This window comes from Diabrotica undecimpunctata, chromosome 3 (genome assembly GCF_040954645.1).
Source record: "Diabrotica undecimpunctata isolate CICGRU chromosome 3, icDiaUnde3, whole genome shotgun sequence".
Lineage (NCBI taxonomy): Eukaryota > Metazoa > Arthropoda > Insecta > Coleoptera > Chrysomelidae > Diabrotica > Diabrotica undecimpunctata.
In genome coordinates, this window is record NC_092805.1 from 114324476 (window position 1) to 114346916 (window position 22441).

The window sequence follows — 22441 nt, forward strand, 5'->3', positions numbered from 1 at the left end:
ACTTTCTTCGCATCCACCATAAATTAAAAAAAAATCGCAACCAATTTTGAATTTCTCAATTTTTATCCAAGAACTTTATACTGTTTATTTTTGAATGATTTAAATAAATTTCTGTTTATATTATATAATTTATGTTAAATTGCGCATTTTTAACTATTAAACAGCAATACCAGAAAGCGGTGCAGACGTCTTTTCTCTAGCAAGGCAACAACTGGTGACATTACAAAAACCAGATGGATCAAATTAACAAAAAACAACATATATTAGTAGAGTAGCATATTGGAAAACTCAAATCGAATTAAAAAAACCGTTTTTAAAATTAATGTAGTAATGAGGTTTTTCCAAAACACTATTTATAATAAAGTCGTTGCTTGTAAACTTCTAACAGTTTGAAATGTTTTTTTGTTTACAAAAATCATCCAAAATCAACTACTAAGGATTATTAGTGGGATGACATGCACAGACAGTAAGATACATATAATTACATAAAAATACTTTACAATTTGGTATATAGTTTAGGTATTTTGAGATAATTTATTCTTATTCTTCTTCTTCCTCAGCTTTTCCCTTTTCAAAGGTCGCTGTTCCTTACTTTTCGTCGCTATTCATTTCTGTCCATCGAGTCTTCTTCACCCAAACCTTTCACTCTGTCACACAGTCCTTCCATCTTCTCGGTTTTTCTCTAACTCTTCTTTCATCAACTTGTAACAGCTCTATCCTTCATCCCACATAGTTTTCATTTCTACGTCTGATGTGACCAAACCATTTCCATTTTTCGAGACTATAGTCACCCCTCCCCTTTCCCTAATTGAGTCGTTTCTGATACACCGTAACATTTTTATTTTAGCTACCTCAGGTCTCACCCTACTCTTGTATATCTTTTTTTTCAACCCTTCCCCAATTTTTCGATCACGAAGTACCCCTCTCATTTGCTTCCAGTTAAACCAACCAGCCTGTATCCTATGGATAATTTCTCGATCTAGTGTCTCATTTTCCGTTATGTAGGAGCCAAGGCATTTCAATTCTCCTACTCGTCCTAGCTTTTCTTTAAGCAATCCTACATCCCCAACCATTACTCTCCCTCCCAACCACATATACTTCTAGGTATTCGTCCTGCTAACCTTAATTCTTTCCGCTTCTATAGCTCTTCTCCAACACTACAACTTCTCCTCCACTAACACGACATTTCCAGCAAAGAGCATTGATCAAGGAGCCGCCTTCCTCACCTTCTCTGTCAGTACATAAATAACAAGATTAAATGGGTAAGGACTCAGTGAAGAGCCTCCCTTATACATATTCACGAGCCTTACGTACTTCTCAGGACTCAATTTCTCTTTCATACATCTTCATAGGTCACACCTTCTCAAGATCTATAAATATCAAATGTAGCTCTGTTTTCTTCCCGCTGTATTTCTCTATCAACTGTCTCAATGCAAACAAGGTATCCGTTGTTCTTCTTTCTGGCATAAACTTAAACTGTTCTTCTCCTATCGATGTCTTTCTCCGTAACCTTTGCTCTAGAGTTCTCTTCCAAATTTTTATTGTGTGCGACACTAACTTTATCCCTTTATAGTATCCTGAATGCCCCCTTTATCTTTATAGAATGATACCATCATACTCTCTCTCCATGCATTGGGAATCCTTTCTTCCTCATGTATCTTACTCACCATTTGCCACAAAATATCAATCCCTTTTTCTCCTAGAGCCTTCCAAACCTCCACAGGTATTCCATCAGGTCCTAAAGCCTTACCGTTCATACTCCTATTTAACGTCTTGATAACTTCTTCTCTCGTTATTTCCGGTATTACATTCTTATTTGGGGTCGCGCATGCTTTGTCACTCCTCTGATGTTTTTCATTTAGAAACTTACTCAAGTATTCATACGATTTTTGTTTGATTTCAACACCTGTTCTTAACACTCTTCCATCCGCACCCTTAATCTGCAGCACATAGGTCAAGTCCTTTGACGCCTTGTTGCTTGCTCTAGCAATGCTGTATAACCTCTTCATCCCCTCAAATATTTACAACTCTTTATGCAGCTGTACACACCATCTTTCCTTAGCAGTAGCTACAGCGTACTTTGCTTTTCTCTTTGCCACCTTTGTCATCTTTGCCACCTCCTTGTTATTTTGAATTCTGTTAAGAACTTCAGCATTTGATATTAGTTTCGTCCAGAAAATGCATAGTACCTATAAACGTACATTTCGAAAGCGTTGATGCGTTTCTCTAACAAAGAATTAGGTTTAGCTCCCATAGAGCAGGATTGGATAGACATAGAAACATAGCATTCGTACTCTCACTTAAAGGTCTGGATGTACAGAAAGCAATTAACAACAGTATAGATAGATTTTCTGAAACGGGCATACCGTTTATCCAAATTAAAAAATATCCCAACAAAGGAGATTAAATGAACTACAAGAAGCGTTCATATTGACACAAAAAACCAAAACAACTGCTGTGGTACGACAATGTAATGAAGATGAAGGAGGAATGCTATAAAAAAACACAGTGTCCAAACGTTAAATAAAATATTTTTATTTTTTACAAGGTTGAGCGATATTTTGTATTAACAATTTCAAAACTAAATGTAAATATCATTCATTGTGTACAGTGAAATTGATCAAAATTATTAACTAAATTGTTATAACAAAGTTAGCAGATAAAAATACGATTTCCAATGTGTCTTATACAAAACGTAGTTTTTGTGGTTTGGTTAGTATTTGTACTTGAAGTGGTTTGATATATTATACAATAAATAAAATAAAAACTTATTATAGGTGGTATACATGTACTAAATCTTTGGTGTAAATTATTGATTTTAAAAGACATAAAAAAATTGGGTATTTAAAATATACCTAAAAATCAGTTATTGGTTGTTACATAAACATGTCTGAAGGTTTTTGGGAAATCCTTTAATTTAATATGTAAGGGATGATGTTAAAAAACTAACAATTCACTTTATAAAATTTCAAAATCATCACGTTACCAAGAAACTTTTATTACTCAACAAAATCACTTAATACGTGGCATACATATACTCTAGCGAAGTTATGTGTGGTTAAATTTTAGTACCTAGTGATGGGCGTGTATATTAATATTTTAATAATTATTTTAAATATTTCCAGAGTTACAAAAAATATTTAAGATATTAACTGTCAATTTTTGAAGGTACAAAATTTAATTTTTAGAATATAACATTATGTTTTAATATTCCTTATATATATATAAAAAAAAGCGCAACCTACTAAAATAAACTGATTTTGCAGTCAGATATTTCTCTTCTGTTAGGTTCTCTTTCATCTTAAATTTTTTCTATGATTTGTTTATAAATATTAACATTTTTTTAATTGTCCGTCCTTAGTCCATGTACATTGCATATTTCTCCATCAAATGTTTAATATCAGATATATTTCTTGTATCTTGTATAGATTAAGTAGTCTTGTGCTCGTATAAACGTATATACAATACATTTAAAAGTCTCATTTTTATATTGAACACCTCCCAACCCCGAATTTAGTGACAAATAACACATTAACGTATACTTGCAGAAATTACAGACTTTTTAACCACTACGGATCTCAATACTAATGAATGCAAGTACTATTAGTTAAAATCTATTTGTTAATAAATGTTTTAAATCTTTTAGTTCCCTTTTTGAAAAGTAAAACTTGATAAACTGTATGAACAGAACTATTAATGAGTTTGCATTAAAGCTAAACTTGCAGCTCTCGCTATTTTCACTGTTGGATGCATTCCTTACCTACCGTGAGATTTTAATTCCCTTGTGTTTGTCTACCTCATAGGTGTTTGTTTAATACGTAGAAGCCTACATTTATCTGTGAACTATAAAAAAAGATGTTAAAATATTTGTCAAAGCATTCAACAATATAAAAAGTTTGGAAAAATTACTTAAAAAAACTAATTTTAAGTGATTACGGTTGCAATATTCTAAAAACGATTTTTAACTGACAATAAACATTAATAATAAAATAAATCACTAAATACAGAAAAATTAGTGTTTTCTATAATCAATTATTTCGAAATACAAATAAATTGCAACTAACTTTTTTGAGCTTAGTGGACTCATGTTAGTTCCTTTAACGCATACGTTAGTAAGGTGGTTATTATTTATTTCAATTTATTTCAGACGTTTATCGTTAAACTTGGACAGAAATCCTGCCTGCTCTTTGGTTTGGTGCAGGTCTATTTTTTTATCCAATCTAGTTGTTATTGTTCGTATGAGGAGTTTGTACATCTGACTTAACAGACCAATAGCTTAGAAACTTTGCATATACAGTATTAAATCATTTGGTTGAGTAATAAAGATAATATAGCTTTCTTAACCAATCAGACTTACATTTAAAGTAAAACAATAGACTAATATTGTTTTCATCGAAAAACCTTCAAGCTTCTATTTGGTCATATAAAAATTAAAAATAACACACCACCAAGTATTCTTAAATTAAATAGAACTTCTTGGGTATATTTGCTAGTAGTTTTACAACTTATATATAGTCATCGAAAACAATAGACACATTGTCAATTTTGGTAAAATATAACATAGTAAATATCCATTTTAAATTATTTACATTGGATTTTAATAACCTTAACTGTCGTCTTTTTTGAATAAAATATTACGTATTAGTCTCCAACAGTCTTTCAACAAACATTCGATAAAATAAAAGGGGTTAATATACGAAACATTGGAAGATCTTATATCAACTACGAATTAATTCAGTCGAATCAAATAAATATTACAAAATTTATTACAAAAAACAGAGAATGATAAAAGAAAACAATTGCCAGTCTAAAAAGTTTGAGGATAAGAAAGCTAAAAAATAGTAAATCAATTAAATGTCGAGCTAAAATAAAGCTTTAGGAAAAATCGTTGATTGAATATCCGAATTCGGATAAAAAAATTTGAATAAAATAAGAAAAAAGTTTAAGTTAAGAGAAAAGAGTTGTAAGAATACAAAGGCCTTAGCCTACAACTGATGGCTTGGATTTTTCAATGTAAACTTTTATAGCCATCATATCGAAAAAGCAGGTAACACCCTAGCACATCGAAATAATTAGAATAATTAGAATCTATTGAACCCCAACGAAGGAACACCTATTAATAAGGAGGTTGTTTAAGCCATTAAAAGGCTTAATAATAATAATAAATCACCAGATACTGATTCAATTTGCAGTGATATGCTCTACAAGAATGGTGGCGACACGGTAAATAAAAAATACAACCAGCTCCAGTGTGACAACTACAAATGTATAACCCTGTTAACAACTGCTTACAAAATAAAAGGTACACTAGCGTGGCAGCAGGGGCCGACCGCAAATAAGGGGTTGTATGAAGACGAAACCTACTTAGAGGTATTAAAAATCAGAAAATGGAAACTGAATGGCGACGAATCTTGGAGAAGGCCAGGATCCACAATTTATTGTCGAGCCAAAGATGATGATCATAATAAATATTATAAAGATCACCAACTGAAAAAAGACATCTCTATTTGACAATCAGAGATATATTTTTATAACTAATATACTGACTTGCCTTTATTTTTTAAATGATGAAAGCTACTAAAGATATAGCCGGTACTTATATAAAACATAAAGGATGGTGACAATCGAAAAAATAAAGGACCATAGGCATGGTTAAAGTAACATTCTGAGTTTAAAATTCTAAAAGTAGGAACAGATCCTACCACTGTGAACACACACCATCCCAAGCGCCGAAAATATTGAATACTATTGACAATATTGTTCTAAAGCTATTTTCTTGTGGCATCTTAAAGTAGTTACTATTTTAATGGAAATAAGCCACAATTGAAGTTAAAAATAAGTTTATCTAAAATATTGAAACGTCAATAAACTTATTTTAAACTTCCATTATGGCTTATTCCCATTAAAATACTAATAACCATTGACAATATAATATAAGTTATGATATAAAATTACATATGTAACGAACTTTTATAATGACGATATAATACAAAAAATATGTATATTGGAAAGATAAATACAAATCCAATATAAGCGAATTTAAGGACAAAGACAGCAAAGATAGCGGTATCGTTTGGTATTTTGAAAACGATTTTCGAAATGGAAATCCAAACGTGTTTTAATTGCGGTTAATTGCCAGTAAAATTTAAAATTAGATAGCTGTATCGATGAAGAAAAAGTAAGATAAGAATTATGAAGTAGCAGTTGCATAGTTGGTAAATCGACCTTTGGATCTAATTGTTTTTGGACCTGAATGCTCCTTCATTTTTGTCTAAAGAATCTGTTTAGGTACCGATTTAAACAAGGATCCATAAGGATCCACTAACAAATTTTATATATTTATGTTATTTTTTTTGTAACTTTTTCAGTTAAGTAATATTTTATTCAACTGCACTGCAATAGGGACCTCAATGCTCCTTCATTTTTGTCTAAAGAATCTGTTTAGGTACCGATTTAAACAAGGATCCATAAGGATCCACTAACAAATTTTATATATTTATGTTATTTTTTTTGTAACTTTTTCAGTTAAGTAATATTTTATTCAACTGCACTGCAATAAAGTAACTATTAAAGGTTATTAAAAATTTAAATAAATAAAATATTTCTTAAATATATTTACGAAATTAAACAAGAGGTACTAGTGTTTTAATTTATTTTGTTCCATTAGAGATACGTACTTTTATTCCATATTGAAAAAACACTACTAGTAGTGTAGTGCAGTGTACCAAGGTTTTTAACACCGAATTCCTTAAACATGCATCACTTTTCTTTAAATTTTAACAGTAAGTAGGGAATACAATAACAAGCAAAATCTACCCCATGTCGAAGTTTGTTTTTACATTGGAATCCACCTCAACTGGGGATGGTTGGAACCTTTATATTGAAAGTAACCTCATTAATCGATAGAAAAATATATTCTAAGCAAAAAATGTTTCATAAAGTTTTTTTTCGAAAAATTAGTACTTTAAGACTTATTCGTAATTTTATTTTATTTAATATATTAGTCAATCTTTTCAATATTATCAAACAATCTGTTATCAAAGAGCCTTGAACTTGAGCTTTTTTTATTTTTGCTGTAGGTAAGCATAATTCAAACCGAGTTGAAGGTGACAATTTCGTATTTAACTAAAAATACTAAAAATTCAACATAGAATATTAGGAAAACAGTCAATGTTACTGGAAAAAAATTAAAATATATGTTTTAAGGTACCTAAAAAATCAATAAAATTATACTTTGTAGAACTCTCCAGCATATAAACTATGGGAGTTATGAGGATTATAAAAATTAAGTCGATTCCCATTTTTTTTTTCGTGAGAAAAAACAACAATATTACTTTTGCCATTTCTACCCTAATTACAATTAAACGTTATTCATCTTATATGCACCAACAAAATCAAATAAAAATATCGAGAAACGACTATAAAGACGTATATGGCAGCTGGGAAGAGCACCGCAGGACAAAACCAATCTGAAATGCTGCAGCACAGTTAAAAGCGTTATTAAATAACCACAAAAACAATGGTATCCACTCTTATCTCAGACATCCTTTGCCTGCAGAAGCTACGATATTCACTCTGGAAAGCAACCAGGCAAATAGAACGTCCTCAATTCTCAAACCCTTAAATCCGCACTGAAGATAACGTATGAGCAAAAGGCAATAAAGAGAATGCCGAAATTTTTCTGCACAACTTAAAAAGATTTTCCAGTATTTTTCTGCTAATGAAGGTATTCATATAGATAATGAAATCCAAATTCAATAGTATAATTCACACTAAATTAAACATAAAAAAGTCCCCAGTGTATGACCTAAAAACTTCAAGAATCTTACATCTTAAGAAATTACCAAGAAAAGCCCTACTTTATCTTACACAACTGTATAGCGCCGTATTAAGAACAGGACAATTTCCTCTAGTTTGGAAATTAGCCCAAATGTAGTAATTTTAAAACTTGGAAAATCATTGAAGGAAATAAAGTCCTACAGACCTATTAGCCTGCTCTGCCACAGAAAGACGACAAAAAATATTAGGGAATATATTTGGATTGAAGGCTCACATGGAGGAGACACATCTTTACCAAGTGAAAATAGCTGGGCCCTTATACTCAGCAAACTATATTGGTTAATAAGTCAAAACTGTCGATCAACATTAAAATTTTAACGTATAAAGTTATTTTAAAACAAATTTGGAGCTATGGAATTCAGCTATGGGGAACAGCAGCTAGATCCAGTATTGAGATTCTTGAAAGATTCCAATCAAAAATCCTCGGAATGATAACTAAGGTCTCATGGTACGTTCCAAACAAGAAGCCTGTCTATGCTGTCTTTGCACTAGACCTCAAAATGAACACTGTCAACGAAGAAGTTGAGAAGAAAAACCAAACTCTGCCAAAGATATGAACTAAGAGATTAAGAGACTAAGATATGAGACTGACAGACCACCTTAGCATTCTAGCCCAAAATTTAATGACACAACCAATCGGACGAAGGCTCAAACGAAACACCTTAGCCAAACTAGTTACAGAAGTCCAATATAATCTAGAAGCAGTAGCTCTACCAAACCCTAAGACATAGATGACACTATTCCATTGCCAAGAATACACAGGAAATTGTCAAGGGTCAATTTTCTATGAAATATTTTTCTTTAATAATATTTATATTATTAAATATTATCAGGAAATTTACTTATTGTAATTATGTTACAGATTGTAAATATATTGGTATATTAAATAAAAAAAATGGTAGGTACAGTAGGCGATACAGAGGATTAGCTCAAACTAGCGCGACTATGCTTTCTGTATTTTTAACTATTAATTTACTATTTATATTACTTATTAACTTACCATTTATATTTTAAAAAAATTTTATTATTATAAAATAATTCAATAAATTATTATGTTTGCTCCTAACGCCACCTGCTAACGTATTAACAAAGCATACCTTGTTTACTTCTGACAGATCTATCAAATTCGGACGAAATATTAAATTAATAATAAAATATAAATAAATATGAATATTAATAGTAAATTTAATTAAATGAACTAAATAAGAAGGGTTAAAAATAATAATTGTATTTATATGAAATTATTTTAAAAGGAGAAGTGTCATAAAAATTTAAGTAGATGATTCAATGTTATTAATTGGATAATATTTATGACTTTTAAATTTTGACCATCGTTACGAAAACTGCAGAGTAGCGGTAAGCTTCGAACTAGGATTTCTGTATTTTTAAATTTTAAATAATATTTTTTGAAATGAATAAAGAAATCTTATTATTTATTTATTATTTTAAACCGCTGTTAGTTAATATCTGTTTTATTATATATGTTAAGAAGATTAAAAAGTTTACATGTTGTATAACGGACTCACCTTGTCGCGTAAATTGACTCTTCCAATTAATTCATGACACTACTTAAAAGTATAAAAGTATATTGATTTTTAAAAGAAACCCTGAAGAACATTTTTTACTCATCTTTCGATCAATTTTTAAGGTTATTATTAATATAAAGGTTCCAACCTTCCCGTTGGTGTGGATTGGACCCCAAGGTAGAAGTATACTTCAGCATAGGGTAGCTTTTAAATAGAAGTTAATTTCAAAATTTCATCAAAATTATTGCGTGGTGACGGAAACTACAGAGGGATATATTTCTTACTCCTCTGAACAAAATAAAACAATATTTTAGAAGAACTTTTTAGCGTTGATTCACAACAAGTATTTGTATATATATATATATATATATATATATATATATATATATATATATATATATATACACGAGTTTATAATTAGTTTTAACAAAAGTTATATGTCATCGCTCAATATTCAATTGATACTGTACTCTATTTTCCACTGTCTTGTCACACGTAAAAAGGTTTTTTTTTTAAATTTAAATCAACTATATAGAACAAAATCTCCCTTGTTTAAATTCTTAAAAAAAATTTTTTTATAAAGCATGGATTTTTACTAAAAAGTTCGGAGCTATATTACAGTACAATAAGATCTTCATTAAATATTCATGTCTTACATTGTTTAACTTTGAGTTTGCGTAGCTTATACATATCACACACTATAAGTATCACGTAGGTATAATTTTATATTATAAAATCAAAAATATAATTTTATATAATTATGTATATATACAACCCACATTTAATTATATAATCGACGTTTTAATTTCTTCCTTATTTTAACAGCTTAAGTTTGCGTAAATTTAAATATGTTTATTAAATTTAAGCTTTAGTTCTCTCTTAATATTGACTTGTATCTCACCTATTGATACTCACTTTCAAGCAATATATACCATCACAACCAAATAAGTACGGCATAAAAATTTTGACATTGCTTGATGCTAAATGCTTTTACATCCAAAACATGGAAATATACCCTGGGAAGCAGAACTGTATGCCAAACAATTGTTTCCCAATTTTCATTGTATCTACAACTCTGTTTTGTTTTTAAATAGGCTCCTACCAACAAACAAAGTAATAAACTAGATGACGTCTTCAAGCGATTGACACAGAAAATTTGGGATACTGAAAGCAAGTGACATTCGACAATTGGTTCACATCCATCCCTATAAGAAATCGACTTTTGGAAAAGAATTTTTCAGCAGTTAGGACAATGAATAGTCCCTGAATTCTTACAAATAAAGAATAGACCTTTGTCTTCTTCAGAAAGCAAAGAATATGGCTAGTATAAATAGTTTCGTTATTGTGAAAGAAAATACAAATGCTGCGCATGCTAGGCAAAGTGACTTTTTAAAAGAATTAGCTAATAAATTATTATTTGAACATTTAAAAGAACGACTTCGAGCTAATACCCGTAAAAAAAATCAAAAACTAATTTCGAAGATAATAAAGCATCAATTATCAGAAGAACCGCAAACTTCTACTTTAATTAGGTTATGGTATTTACGTGACCGAAAAAAAATAATAGAAAAAAATCTCAATATATTCATTGTGAAAAATATATATGTCAAAAACACATGAAAAAATATGTGATACTTATAATTTTGCCAATTAACAAACATCTGATAGCGATGTATAACACTTCAAACACCAATAACTGGTACTTTCAAACAATATGTTTCTATTTTTGATTATTTAGACTTAAGTAGAGATGCGGTTATTCGACCGCTATGTGCGTGTGCTCCTGTAACTTTTAAAACCACGTGTGCGAGAGGGTTAAACAAATATTTCTCAAAAATATTGTTAAAGAAGTCTAAATAGGAAAATATAGGAAATAAAGGAAATCCAAGAGAATTTTCCACGAAATGCGACAACCATTCATAAACCCCCATATAGTATGACTCAAAAAACATACAACAAAATCATGGTAAGTTATCGTAAACAAACATCAATATATTACGAACATAGGAACAAAGAAATATCAGGAATAAATAGTTTTACAAAGGAGCTGTTAAAATAAAGAAAATTAACAAACCACTTGTGAATATAATCTAAAAACAATATTTGGATAGATACAAGTATATTCTGGACATTATTTTACAAATAACTTTGGCTTAATGATATAGATTTTATACTAAATAATAATTAACATTTAAAAAAAGCTAGAATATCGATATTTTTCTAGAAACAGTAAACTAATGTAATAAAACAACATCTCAAATAATATATTATTTGTTATTAGATAATTTCACCTTACGATAAATATTTCTCTTATCCCTTATATACCTATCTCAAAAGGGGCCATTCTTCTTTACGGCCAGTTTTGAAATTTTAACCTGATCCTTACGAAAAAAAAATATATTTTGCTGGCGTTAACGTATTTTAGATTGGTCTTTTGGCTTCGATAGTATCTATTATGTCTAGATCAATTTCCACTTCTCTCCTAATGTCTACGTTCCTTACCCTATCAAGTGTAGTGTGCTGACAACATTTATTATTCCACATTAGTCCATGTAGCTATCTAATGGCTGATCTTGCTTGGCTAATCCTAGAATATATTTCTTCGTTACTCCCCGCTTTTGATGTTATTTGGACTTCTAAGTATTTAAAGGTTTCAGTTGATTTTAAAGTTCCCATTTCAATGTGTAGGCTTTCTGATTTTTCTCCTGTAACTAAATATTCGGTTTTCTGTATATTAATTGTAAGGCCCCAGTTGGTGTACTTCTCCTCCAGTTTTCTATGCATATAGTCTATATCGCTCTCGTCTTCAGCTAGAATGGCTTAGTCTATACAGCCAAGTGTATTGTGTACAATCTCTTGTCTTCGATTAAAATGCCCATATTGCAGCATTTTCTTCTCCACACTGACAGCGCCTCATTTAAATATATTTTGAAGAGTGTAGGTGCTATGCAGCAGCCTTGTTTGAGACCCTTACTACTAGGAATTTCTCTAGTTAATTTGTTTCCAGTTTTAATGTTTATAGTCATATTTTTATTAAGCCGTTGTACTGATTTTATATTTTTTTATTTATTCCTTGTTTTTCCATTGCTACCTAGAGCATTGAAAGTGGTACACTATGGTATGCCTTTGTCAGATCTATAAAGACTACATGACGAAAGGTTTTGGGCTAATCTTTTTTCAATAACCTGCGTTAGAGAAAATATGCTGTCTATACAGAATCTGCCTGCACAAAAGCCATTTTGTTCTTCTACATTTATCATCTCTTTTTAAATTTTTATTTTTTATTATTTTCCATAGAGTCTTGGGAGTGAATTTATGACACTTAGCTCCCTGTAGTTTGAACAATTCTTTCTATCTCTTTTTTTGTATATGTTGTTAATATGTGCCTTTCTCCACTCCGGTGGTAAGTCATATCCTTTATAGAATAAGGTGAAGACATACGCCAGTAATTCCCGCTATATTTAAGTTTTATTAATTAGTTCGGTACACCTTGTGGTTCGTATGCTTTTTGATATTTTAGATTTCGTATAGCATTTTCGACTTCCTCTACTGTTAATATATGTTAAAAACATAAATTTACACAAACAGAAGCATTTGCCCTTGATCGAAGACTTCACAATTTGTTTTGCAAGGCTAGAAATAAAAAAAAACGTTCCCATATTGAATTCATGATAAAGAAAAAATGAAATAGCTGGATGGATAGATTCTGCATGAGATACGCGATTGTGAAAAAAGTTTTGGCCGTTAAAGATTGTAAAAACAAATTAGTAATTGTCAACTATGAAAATTAACGAAACAGGGATTTACTATTTGGAAATGCTTAACAACAATTTTGAAAGAGTAATAAATATTGTAGAAAAAATCACCCAAACAGCTAGAGGCACTTTTTATGCTATAACATGGAGACAAGAAAAAATATAAACTAATTACATGTCGATATATTGCAAATATAATGGGTATCTAATAAAAATCTTGGATGACGACGGAGAAAATGATTTTTCGGATAAAAATCTTTGACAAGACGGAGCAAATGATTTTTCGGATAAAAAACTTTGACAAACATATAAAAACACAGGAGTTCTTTTGGCATAGACTGGGCTAATTTCTAGCGAAAAATAAAATTAAATAATGTTTGAATTGTTTTTCTATCTTCAAATAATTCGTCTCATTGTGAACTACTAAGTTCAGAAATAGACAAAGCGAAAAGCTCGGGTTTTTTTGCATAATCACTTTCATGAGAGACTCCCAAAAAAGGTCGACCAGGCAAAAAGTTGTTTGAATTTTTTCAAACAAATTGTAACAATGAAGTTTTTCGGAACAGGGAATTTTTTTTCGAATTCTTTGGACCATTCTAAACAAAATAGATTAATTAAAGAAAATAGATTAAACAAAATAGATTAATAGTAATTTTTCTGTAAACTTAATCGTTTTTGAGTTATAACAATTGAAAACTGAAAAAACGACAAATCACGATTTTCAAGGCTCAAAAACACAACTATGAATTTATCAAGGATCTAAATTTAAGTTCAAGCCTTGTTTTATCATTTCCCGATAAGTATTTTGGGTTTACTTAATTTTAAAATATTGTGTTTTATTCTATAGTAAAGCGCTTTTGAAAGGACGGGCGCTCAAGCTGAGCTCGAATTTAGGAACTTGATAATTTTCAAAAATAATATTTTTACTTGTGCTTTTGAGCTTTGGAAATCGTAATTATGCGTGATTTCAGTTTTAAATTATTTATAATTCGAAAACGATCAACTTTAGAGAAAACTTACAACAGATCTTTTTTGATCATAATAATCTAAAAAACCTAGAAAAAATGAACCCAACAAACTGCGCATGGCAGGGCAAGCGCTCATTTGTACAATAAAAATTCAATATAATTTGTATCTTCCTCTTTTATACACGCCGCAGTCCGAGCTCCCATTCTATTATAAACGCGCTTCATTAACGATTAAAAAACAATATTTTACAATTAAATAAGCCCAAAATACTTATCGGGAAATGATAAAACAAGGTTTGAATTTAAATTTAGGTCCTTGGTAAATTTAAAAATAATATTTTTTACCTATGTTTTTGAGCCTAGAAACACAACATAGTATTTTTGACTTTTACAAATGCCGAACTTATATACCAAAAATTATTAGACGAAAAAATATATGTAGTTGTTTTCTGTCACTCAATATACATACATATATATTTATTGTTTTTTTGACATCATCATCATCCAGCCTCAAGAGTCCACTGCTGAACATAGGCCTCTTCCACATGTTTCCAACCCCGTCTATCTTGCGCCGCTCTCATCCAGTTTTTATTGAGTCTTCTTAAATCGTCAGTCCATCTTGTAGGTGGTCGACCGACGCTTCTCTTGTCTTCCCTTGGCCTCCATTCCAATAACCTCTTTGTCCATCGTCCATCTGTCATTCTGGCTATGTGTCCTGCCTATCTCCATTTTAGTCTGGCTATCTTCTCGATGATGTCAGTCACTCCGGTTCTTCTCCTGATGTCTTCGTTGGTTATTCTGTCTCGCAGAGTTATTCCTAACATGGACCGCTCCATTATTCTCTGCGTGACTCTCAGTTTGGTAGCTGCTGCTTTTGTTAAGGTAAGTGTTTCTGCTCCGTACGTCAAGACTGGGAGGACGCACTGATCAAATACCTTTCTCTTTAGGCATGTGGGCAGCTGACTTTTAAAAGTTTCTCTCAGTTTTCCAAATGCTGCCCACCCAAGGCCGATTCTTTTCTTCAGTTCATGAGTCTGGTTATCCCTGCCAATCATAATTTCATGTCCCAGGTATTTATATCTATCTACGAGTTCTATTTCTTTCCCACCAATACTGATGTTCTGGTTGGGTACCAAATTGGTCATGATTTTTGTTTTCGAGATATTTATATTTAAACCTACACTTTCTGTAGAGACAACGAGTTCCTGTACCATCTCTCTTGCCATACCTAGATCTTCAGCTATTATAAGTATATCATCGGCGAAACGTAAGTTGTTTAGATATTCTCCATCTATTTTTATTCCCTTTGTCATCCAATCCAAATTCTTAAAAGCATGTTCTAGCACCGTATTAAAAAGTTTAGGTGATATTGGGTCTCCTTGTCTAACCCCTCGTTCTATTTTTATGCGATTACTGTTAGTATGTAATCTGACAGTGGTTGTTGCCTGGAGGTATATTTTGTATAATAATTTAGTATATCTATAATCTAGATTATCTATTATAAATCTAGATTATAGAATAGAAATATAATCTAGATTATAGATTTCTTTGACATAATCTTACGAAAAGCTAATGAGAATTTTAGCAAATTAAGAACACGTCATATAGGTACTAAAATTCAGCTATACATTGCAACATTTTTTAATTTTCATTTAATAAAACTTTTTATTTCCAAAAAGGTGTTTTAAGTATGATGTTGTTTTATTACATTAATAAACAATTACATTTAATTTTCTTCGAGTCCTAGATACATCAGTCTGACCATTACTTTCTTTGGATAAAATACAAATCGATAGTGTTGTTATACAGTTTAAAATTAATCAAACAATGTCAGCCAAAGAGAAATTATAATTAACTTTTAGTTTGTTGAACGTAAATTTTAAGATATTCTTCAATTTAAATTCTAAATATGATGCTAAGCAAATTGGTTATTTTTTTTGTTCTACAATCAATTTCATAGACTAATCTTTTAATTATATCCATATTTGAGATTTCTATTTATTTTCCGTGTGAGATTCTAGGATAATCAGGATGTACACTTTATAACGAGCCATTGAACAAATTAATGGAATTTTCGTAAATAAATGTAAACGCTTTGAAAATGTTATGTATGAATATCTGATGCGTCAAAGGTCTGCCTGTCCACCTTTTTTTCAGATTTTAAAAGACAATAAAAAGTTTTTAAAGACCTTAAAACGTATAGAAGGAAACTATGGATTTAACAAAATTGAAAATGTATGTATATAAGAAAATAAAGAATCAGAAAAGAATGTTTAAAAGAATATTTAAAAAAGTTAGATGACCAGATATCATACCTTACGTAGAACATGACAAATATAAAACAATAACTAGTAGACGATGTCACAAAATCGAGAAAAAACTAAGCAATTAAAAGGAAATAAAAGAAGATGCCTAGGAGGTGATGGGAGGTGACGAAATAACAATTAAATGTTTAACTACGGGGAGCAATGAAAATAAAACATTTGACTAAGCATATCAAATAAATATGGGAACAAGAGTGCATACTAAACGAACAAACGGAAGTAATATTGTGTCCCATATCTAAAAATTTATATGTGACTCTAACGACGCCGTTTTCTGGAAAATAAGAAAAACATAAGGAAATTAAGAAACCGATTTATATATTATTATTTATTGGAATAAAACATCAGTTTTAGTAGACGGTTTGGAATCACAGACTCTTAATATTAAAATACGAGCACGGCAGGGTTACCTCTTCTCGCCCCTAATTTTTAACGTTTATTTTGAAAGAATTTTCAGAAAAGTACTTTCTGAAAAATAAGAAGGAATAGTTGTGAACAGTGAAGTTATCGATAATTTGCGATATGAGGATGACACGGTACTCCAAGCTATACTTAAGAAGATCTGCAAACATTTCTTGACAGTGTCGTTAGCGACACGAGTAGCAATATCTATCAGCAAAGAAATCTAAAGATAAGTCAAAGAGTTCATACCGATAATGGCTAGTAGCAGTATTGAAATTAAACGCTATACCGTGCAATATAAACAACATTGTAGTGTATGCACCAACAACTGATAGCACAGAAAAAGAAGTAAACAGCTTCTACAATTACTGTTGTTTAAACAAAACATTTAATGAAACTAAAAAAGAAAAAGTAAATTTGATTTTAGGTGACTTCAACTCGAAGTTAGGGTAAGAAAGAGATGGAGAAGTAGTAGGAGAACACGGACTGGGAACACGTGATGAAAGAGGTGAAAGACTAGTTCAGTTTTGTAAAGATAACGAACTCATTATCAAAAACACGTGGTATAAACTCCCAAATCAAAGCATATATACATGGAAAGCACATAGGGATGATGGTGAAGTTATAATAAGAAACCAAATACATTACATAATAATTAATCAAAGATTCCGAAATGGCATAATATCGGCTAAAGCATACCCAGGAGCAGATATAACAAGTGACCACAATCTAGTTGTAGCAAACATGAAACTCAAGTTAAAAAAGTTAAAAACAACTGCCAAAACACCGATAATCAATCTGAGAAAACTAAAAGAAACTGATATATACCAACAAATCAAAGAATAAATGCACAAAGAAGTTCAGGAAGCAGAAAGGCAAAAGCAATTGACAACAACAGATAAATGGAGGATAGTAGAGGAGATCTTGAGAAATATCACAAATCAAATACTTCAAGAAGATACATCATCTAAAATTAAACAATGGATCACACAAGAGATAAAACAACTAATGACGAAAAGAAGGGCACACAAGAATAAAAACGAACAACAGTACAAAAAAATTAATAAAATAATCAAACAGAAAATCAAAGAAGCTAAGGAACTGTGGCTATCAGAAAAGTGTGAAGAAATAGAAAGGTTTGATAAACAACATGACAGTTTTAACATACACCGGAAATCAAAGAAACAGCTGGCATATACAAGAAGAAGGGTATCGGAAATATCATGGATAAAAATAACAATATAATAACGGAATGTACAGATAAAATAAACAGATGGGAAGAAGAATACTAAAAGAGCTATTCAAAGACGACGAGAAAATTGAGGTCATTGAACCAAGAGGAAGAAATGGACCACCAATCACCAAAGACGAAATTGAGAAAGCGCTAAAACGTATAAAAAATGAGAAGGTCATGGGACCAGATGAAATACCTACAGAAATCTTAGGAATATTAACAAAAAATCATATAGGTACACTAATAGAATTATTTAATGACATTTATTATACGGAAGAGATTCAGAAAAGGTTTTGGCACCAGAAAAGCATTATTTACTGTACAAACACTAATCGAACGATGTTGAGATGTCAATTGCAACGTATTCATATGTCTAGTCGACTTCGAAAAAGCTTTCGACAAAGTACAACCCCAAAGAATTGCAAAAATACTGCAGAACACAGAATTAGATCAATCATTGCCAATCTATACTGATATCAGAAAGCCATAATACGAATAGACAATTAAAAATCGAAAGAAATACCTATAAATCGTGGAGTAAGACAAGGATGTGTGCTTTCCCCTTTACTTTTCAATATGTATTTAGAAGAAGTACACCCATCATGTTAAGGTCATTTGTTACTTCTTACCATGTACATCTTGGTCTTCCATGTCTTCTTTGGTGTCTATTCTAATAGTGAGAATATTAACGCAGATGGTCCTGATCTCCATATGTCCTAGCCATTTTCCTCTTTGGTGTTTTATTGTAAAGCTATATCGCTTTAATCCTTTTTATCAGCCCATGATTCATTATATGTCTAAATTCATTTTTATTGGTCTTAATATTGCTCTTAGTATTTTCCTGTCTAGTATTCTTCCTTTTGTTTTTTTGTCATGCTAAGGGTTTCGGCTGCGTATATCAAAACACAAAAAACATATCCTTATAAAATAATTTGGTGTCAAACGTTAAATGAATTAAACTAATTTCTGCTTGGCTAAACAAATGTTTAACGTATTAAATGGGTATATAAAAAGTAATTATTTATGAGATTCATTTAATCACATACGAACAGTTTGTGTAGCTTTCAATAAGTAAAAAAACTGTACAGTAACCAACATTTCTTTTTCAGATAAACATTTAAGTAACATGGTCTTTTTGAAAACTAAGTCAAAACAGTTGATCTGAATTGTCACCTCCCTGAATTGTTAAAATACGACCATATTTACAACCATAGACATATAATACAAGATAGACTGATCGCTGCAATACCAGCCCATTCTCCCAGTGCAACAGAGAAAACTGACGCAAATCAGTCCCTGCATCTCTTTCTAATTTACCAGGTTTATCGACCACGTGACCTAAATGACCAATGAGAAGCTCACGTGGTCGATAAACACGGCGCAGAGATGCAGAGACTGCTTTGCGTTAGTTTTCTCTGTCGCACTGGGGGAACGCGACTGTATTGCAGCGCTCAGTCTATTTGTATTATATGTCTATGACTATAGTTATCAAAACATAACCTAATACCAATGTTTAATTGTATAAACCCTTGATGTGTAACTGCTATGCATCTATTTATCTTTTTGTTTTTAAATAATTTTTTTAATTCGAAAAAGATTAAGACAAAAATACTGGAACAATGTTTTGACTACGTTACATAAAAATAGCATTACTGCCACAGGCTTGACCACTTAAAAGAGCCACTGACTGACACTGTACACTGACATTTGGCAACGTTCATTAGATTTTGTGAAAATGCTAAAACAGGTCGATTTTTATTCCAAATGGGACATTTTTAACGATATAAATATCTGTCATTTGTCAACCTTCTTCCTTCCATTACTATAAACCTTTAATTTTGAATAGGGAATATACCATGAATATTTCTTTTCATATTAACTTGGTTCTAGTAAAAAATATTAATTTATTAAAAGTGTTAAAACTCTAAAAAACTAAATGCAACGACTATGTTTTGCTGGTGTTAATGACAAATTTTTGTTGTCAAATCAAAAACTATATTGTAGTTTTTAAACTGTTATTGGTAGCATTTAACAACGATATTAAATACGTATTCATTTACATTTGTTCAAAATGGTCTATTCTATGTCAGAAAATTGTTTCCATATTTTTTGAAAATGGAGAGTGTGCAGGGAGAACAGCAAAATAATTTGTTCAACTTTATTAAGATAAGCAATTTCATCACTTATACGTATTAAAATTAGTTAAAAAATTTCATGAAACGGGATCAGTAGCTGAAAAAAAAATGGGAGTGTGAAAATCGTAGTATGACTGAAGCGGTCATGGTAATTTGAAACCTACTTTAAGTACTTAAAAAATACCTCAAGAACTGCAGTCCGAAGACTACTGAAACATTACAAATATCATCCATACAAAATATACTTTCGTACGAGAAATAAATGAAGATGAACTAGACAGGTGACTGCAATTTTATAAGATTATCACTCAGAAAATAAATACTAATCCAAGCTTTCTGTTGAATATTTGTTTTTCGGATAAATGTCCTTTTTTTCTAAATGGTATTGTAAATAGACACAATTGCCGGTATTTGGCTAAGAATAAAGTTTTCTACAAAATACTTATCCAACAGCCATTAAAATTAAATATACGCGCAGGAATTTTAGGAATGTTTTGAGATCGTATTGTTGAGCCATTCTTTTTGTAACAAAACTTCAACTAGGAAGCATATCTATAATTATTAGAGGTAATCCAAAGATGTTTTGTTTTGGATGAACTAAGACAAAAATAGTGCATGGATGTAGTTTAGTAACTATTGAAATGTTTCAAAATGTTGGTCGTAAGATCGAACAGCGAATTTTTAATTGTATGGACGTTTTTGAATATCATTCTGAACACATAATTACATAATTATTGCTGATGAGTAAACTGTTTTGAATAATGAATTTATTGATTTAAAATTAAGTTAATTTTATTTATGTTACATTTAGTAAAATTTCCTATTATTGTTGCAAATTTCGTTTTAATGTAGTTTTTTCGTGACTGGACAAATTTGAGTTGAATCCTGGACACTCACTGAAGCGATGGAGAAAAAACTTGAAGCCTTCGAGATGTGGCTTTACAGAAGAATCCTAAGGATATCATGGACGGACAAGATAACCAACGAGACTGTACTACGAAGAATGGGGAATGAAAGAGAAATTATGTATACGATTAAAAAGAGAAAGTTAGAATATCTCGGACACATTTTGAGAAACGGCACTAAATACAGATTACTGAAAATAATCTTTCAAGGCAAAGTATTTGGAAAGCGAGGAATTGAGAGAAGAAGAATATCATGGTTAAAAAACTAAGAAATGGTTCTCCACAAACAACAACAAATCTATTTAAAGTATCAGTTAATAAAATAATTATAGCCAGAATGATCGCCAATATTCGAAACGAATAGGCACAAAAAAAAATTTAAATTTGTACAAGCAAAACATATTAAAAGGTAAAAAGAAAACCATGGATGCATTTTCCAGCAAAATACCCTGTCTAATGATGTGTCACACACGCTATATTTTCTATTTAAAGTTAAGGGTTTGTGGTGCTGGAAGGAAGAGGGTTGACAAATGACAGATATATTCCATATCATCGAATATAGAAAATTTTGAATGATAAATAAAATATTACAAGATATTATTATCGACATTGACTTATCATCGATGGTTACTTTTAACATTTGAATAAGAACAATTGGTTAATGTAAGTTTCTACTAAAAATAGGTATAATTTATGCTTATGCTTAGGTGAGAACTTCAGTAAATCTTTATACATATTTAAATAATATACAAATCCGAGTAAATTTTCACTAATTTGGGATAGAGACTAGGTAGATACTTACAAATAAAATTTAATATATTAACTTTGAATTTAAATTATAATAAAAACGTAGGAACTGAATTCACAATTTGTACATATTATACAATATTACAAAATGTCTATTCAAAATGCATAAAAAATTAATAAAAATGCTCCATTTATATTGTTCTTTAAAAAAATAATAACTAATGTTAAAAAAGTTTCAGAATATTGAATAAACTATGAGATACAGCATCAAGGAGATAGGCGGAAGCTGTAAGTGAAGATAGCAACAAAAAAAGATTAAATGACAATTTCTGAGAAAACAGGAAATGAAGCAGAAAGAAAATCGCAAGTTCTATGCTAATGCAGAAGTAAAGTATGAGTAGAGTTGGCAATAAATATACAAATAAAAATATTTTTGTTACTATTTAAATTGATCAATGAAGTTTTTATATTTAATTAATTATTATCCAATTTTTGTTTCAAACTATTTAATATTTTTAAAACAAAACTTAAAATGGAGCCTTTGCTATCAATTTTTCTATTTCATTAAAATAATCAAGATATTTAGTACGCATATTATTTATCTAT

General features: G+C 30.5%; 1 protein-coding gene and 1 long non-coding RNA gene across 2 annotated transcripts; both read right to left on the reverse strand.

Moving 5' to 3' along the window:
- Positions 1 to 1559: 1559 nt before the first annotated feature.
- On the reverse strand, positions 1560 to 2009 carry LOC140436027 (uncharacterized). Its single transcript, XM_072524739.1, has one exon. The coding sequence runs from the start codon at positions 2007 to 2009 to the stop codon at positions 1560 to 1562; it is 450 nt and encodes a 149-aa protein (XP_072380840.1).
- Positions 2010 to 2524: 515 nt separating this feature from the next.
- On the reverse strand, positions 2525 to 22407 carry LOC140437261 (uncharacterized). Its single transcript, XR_011950358.1, has 2 exons — positions 13417 to 22407; positions 2525 to 13376 (listed from the first exon to the last, which is right to left on the reverse strand). It is a non-coding gene; the product is annotated as an uncharacterized lncRNA (long non-coding RNA).
- Positions 22408 to 22441: the final 34 nt, after the last annotated feature.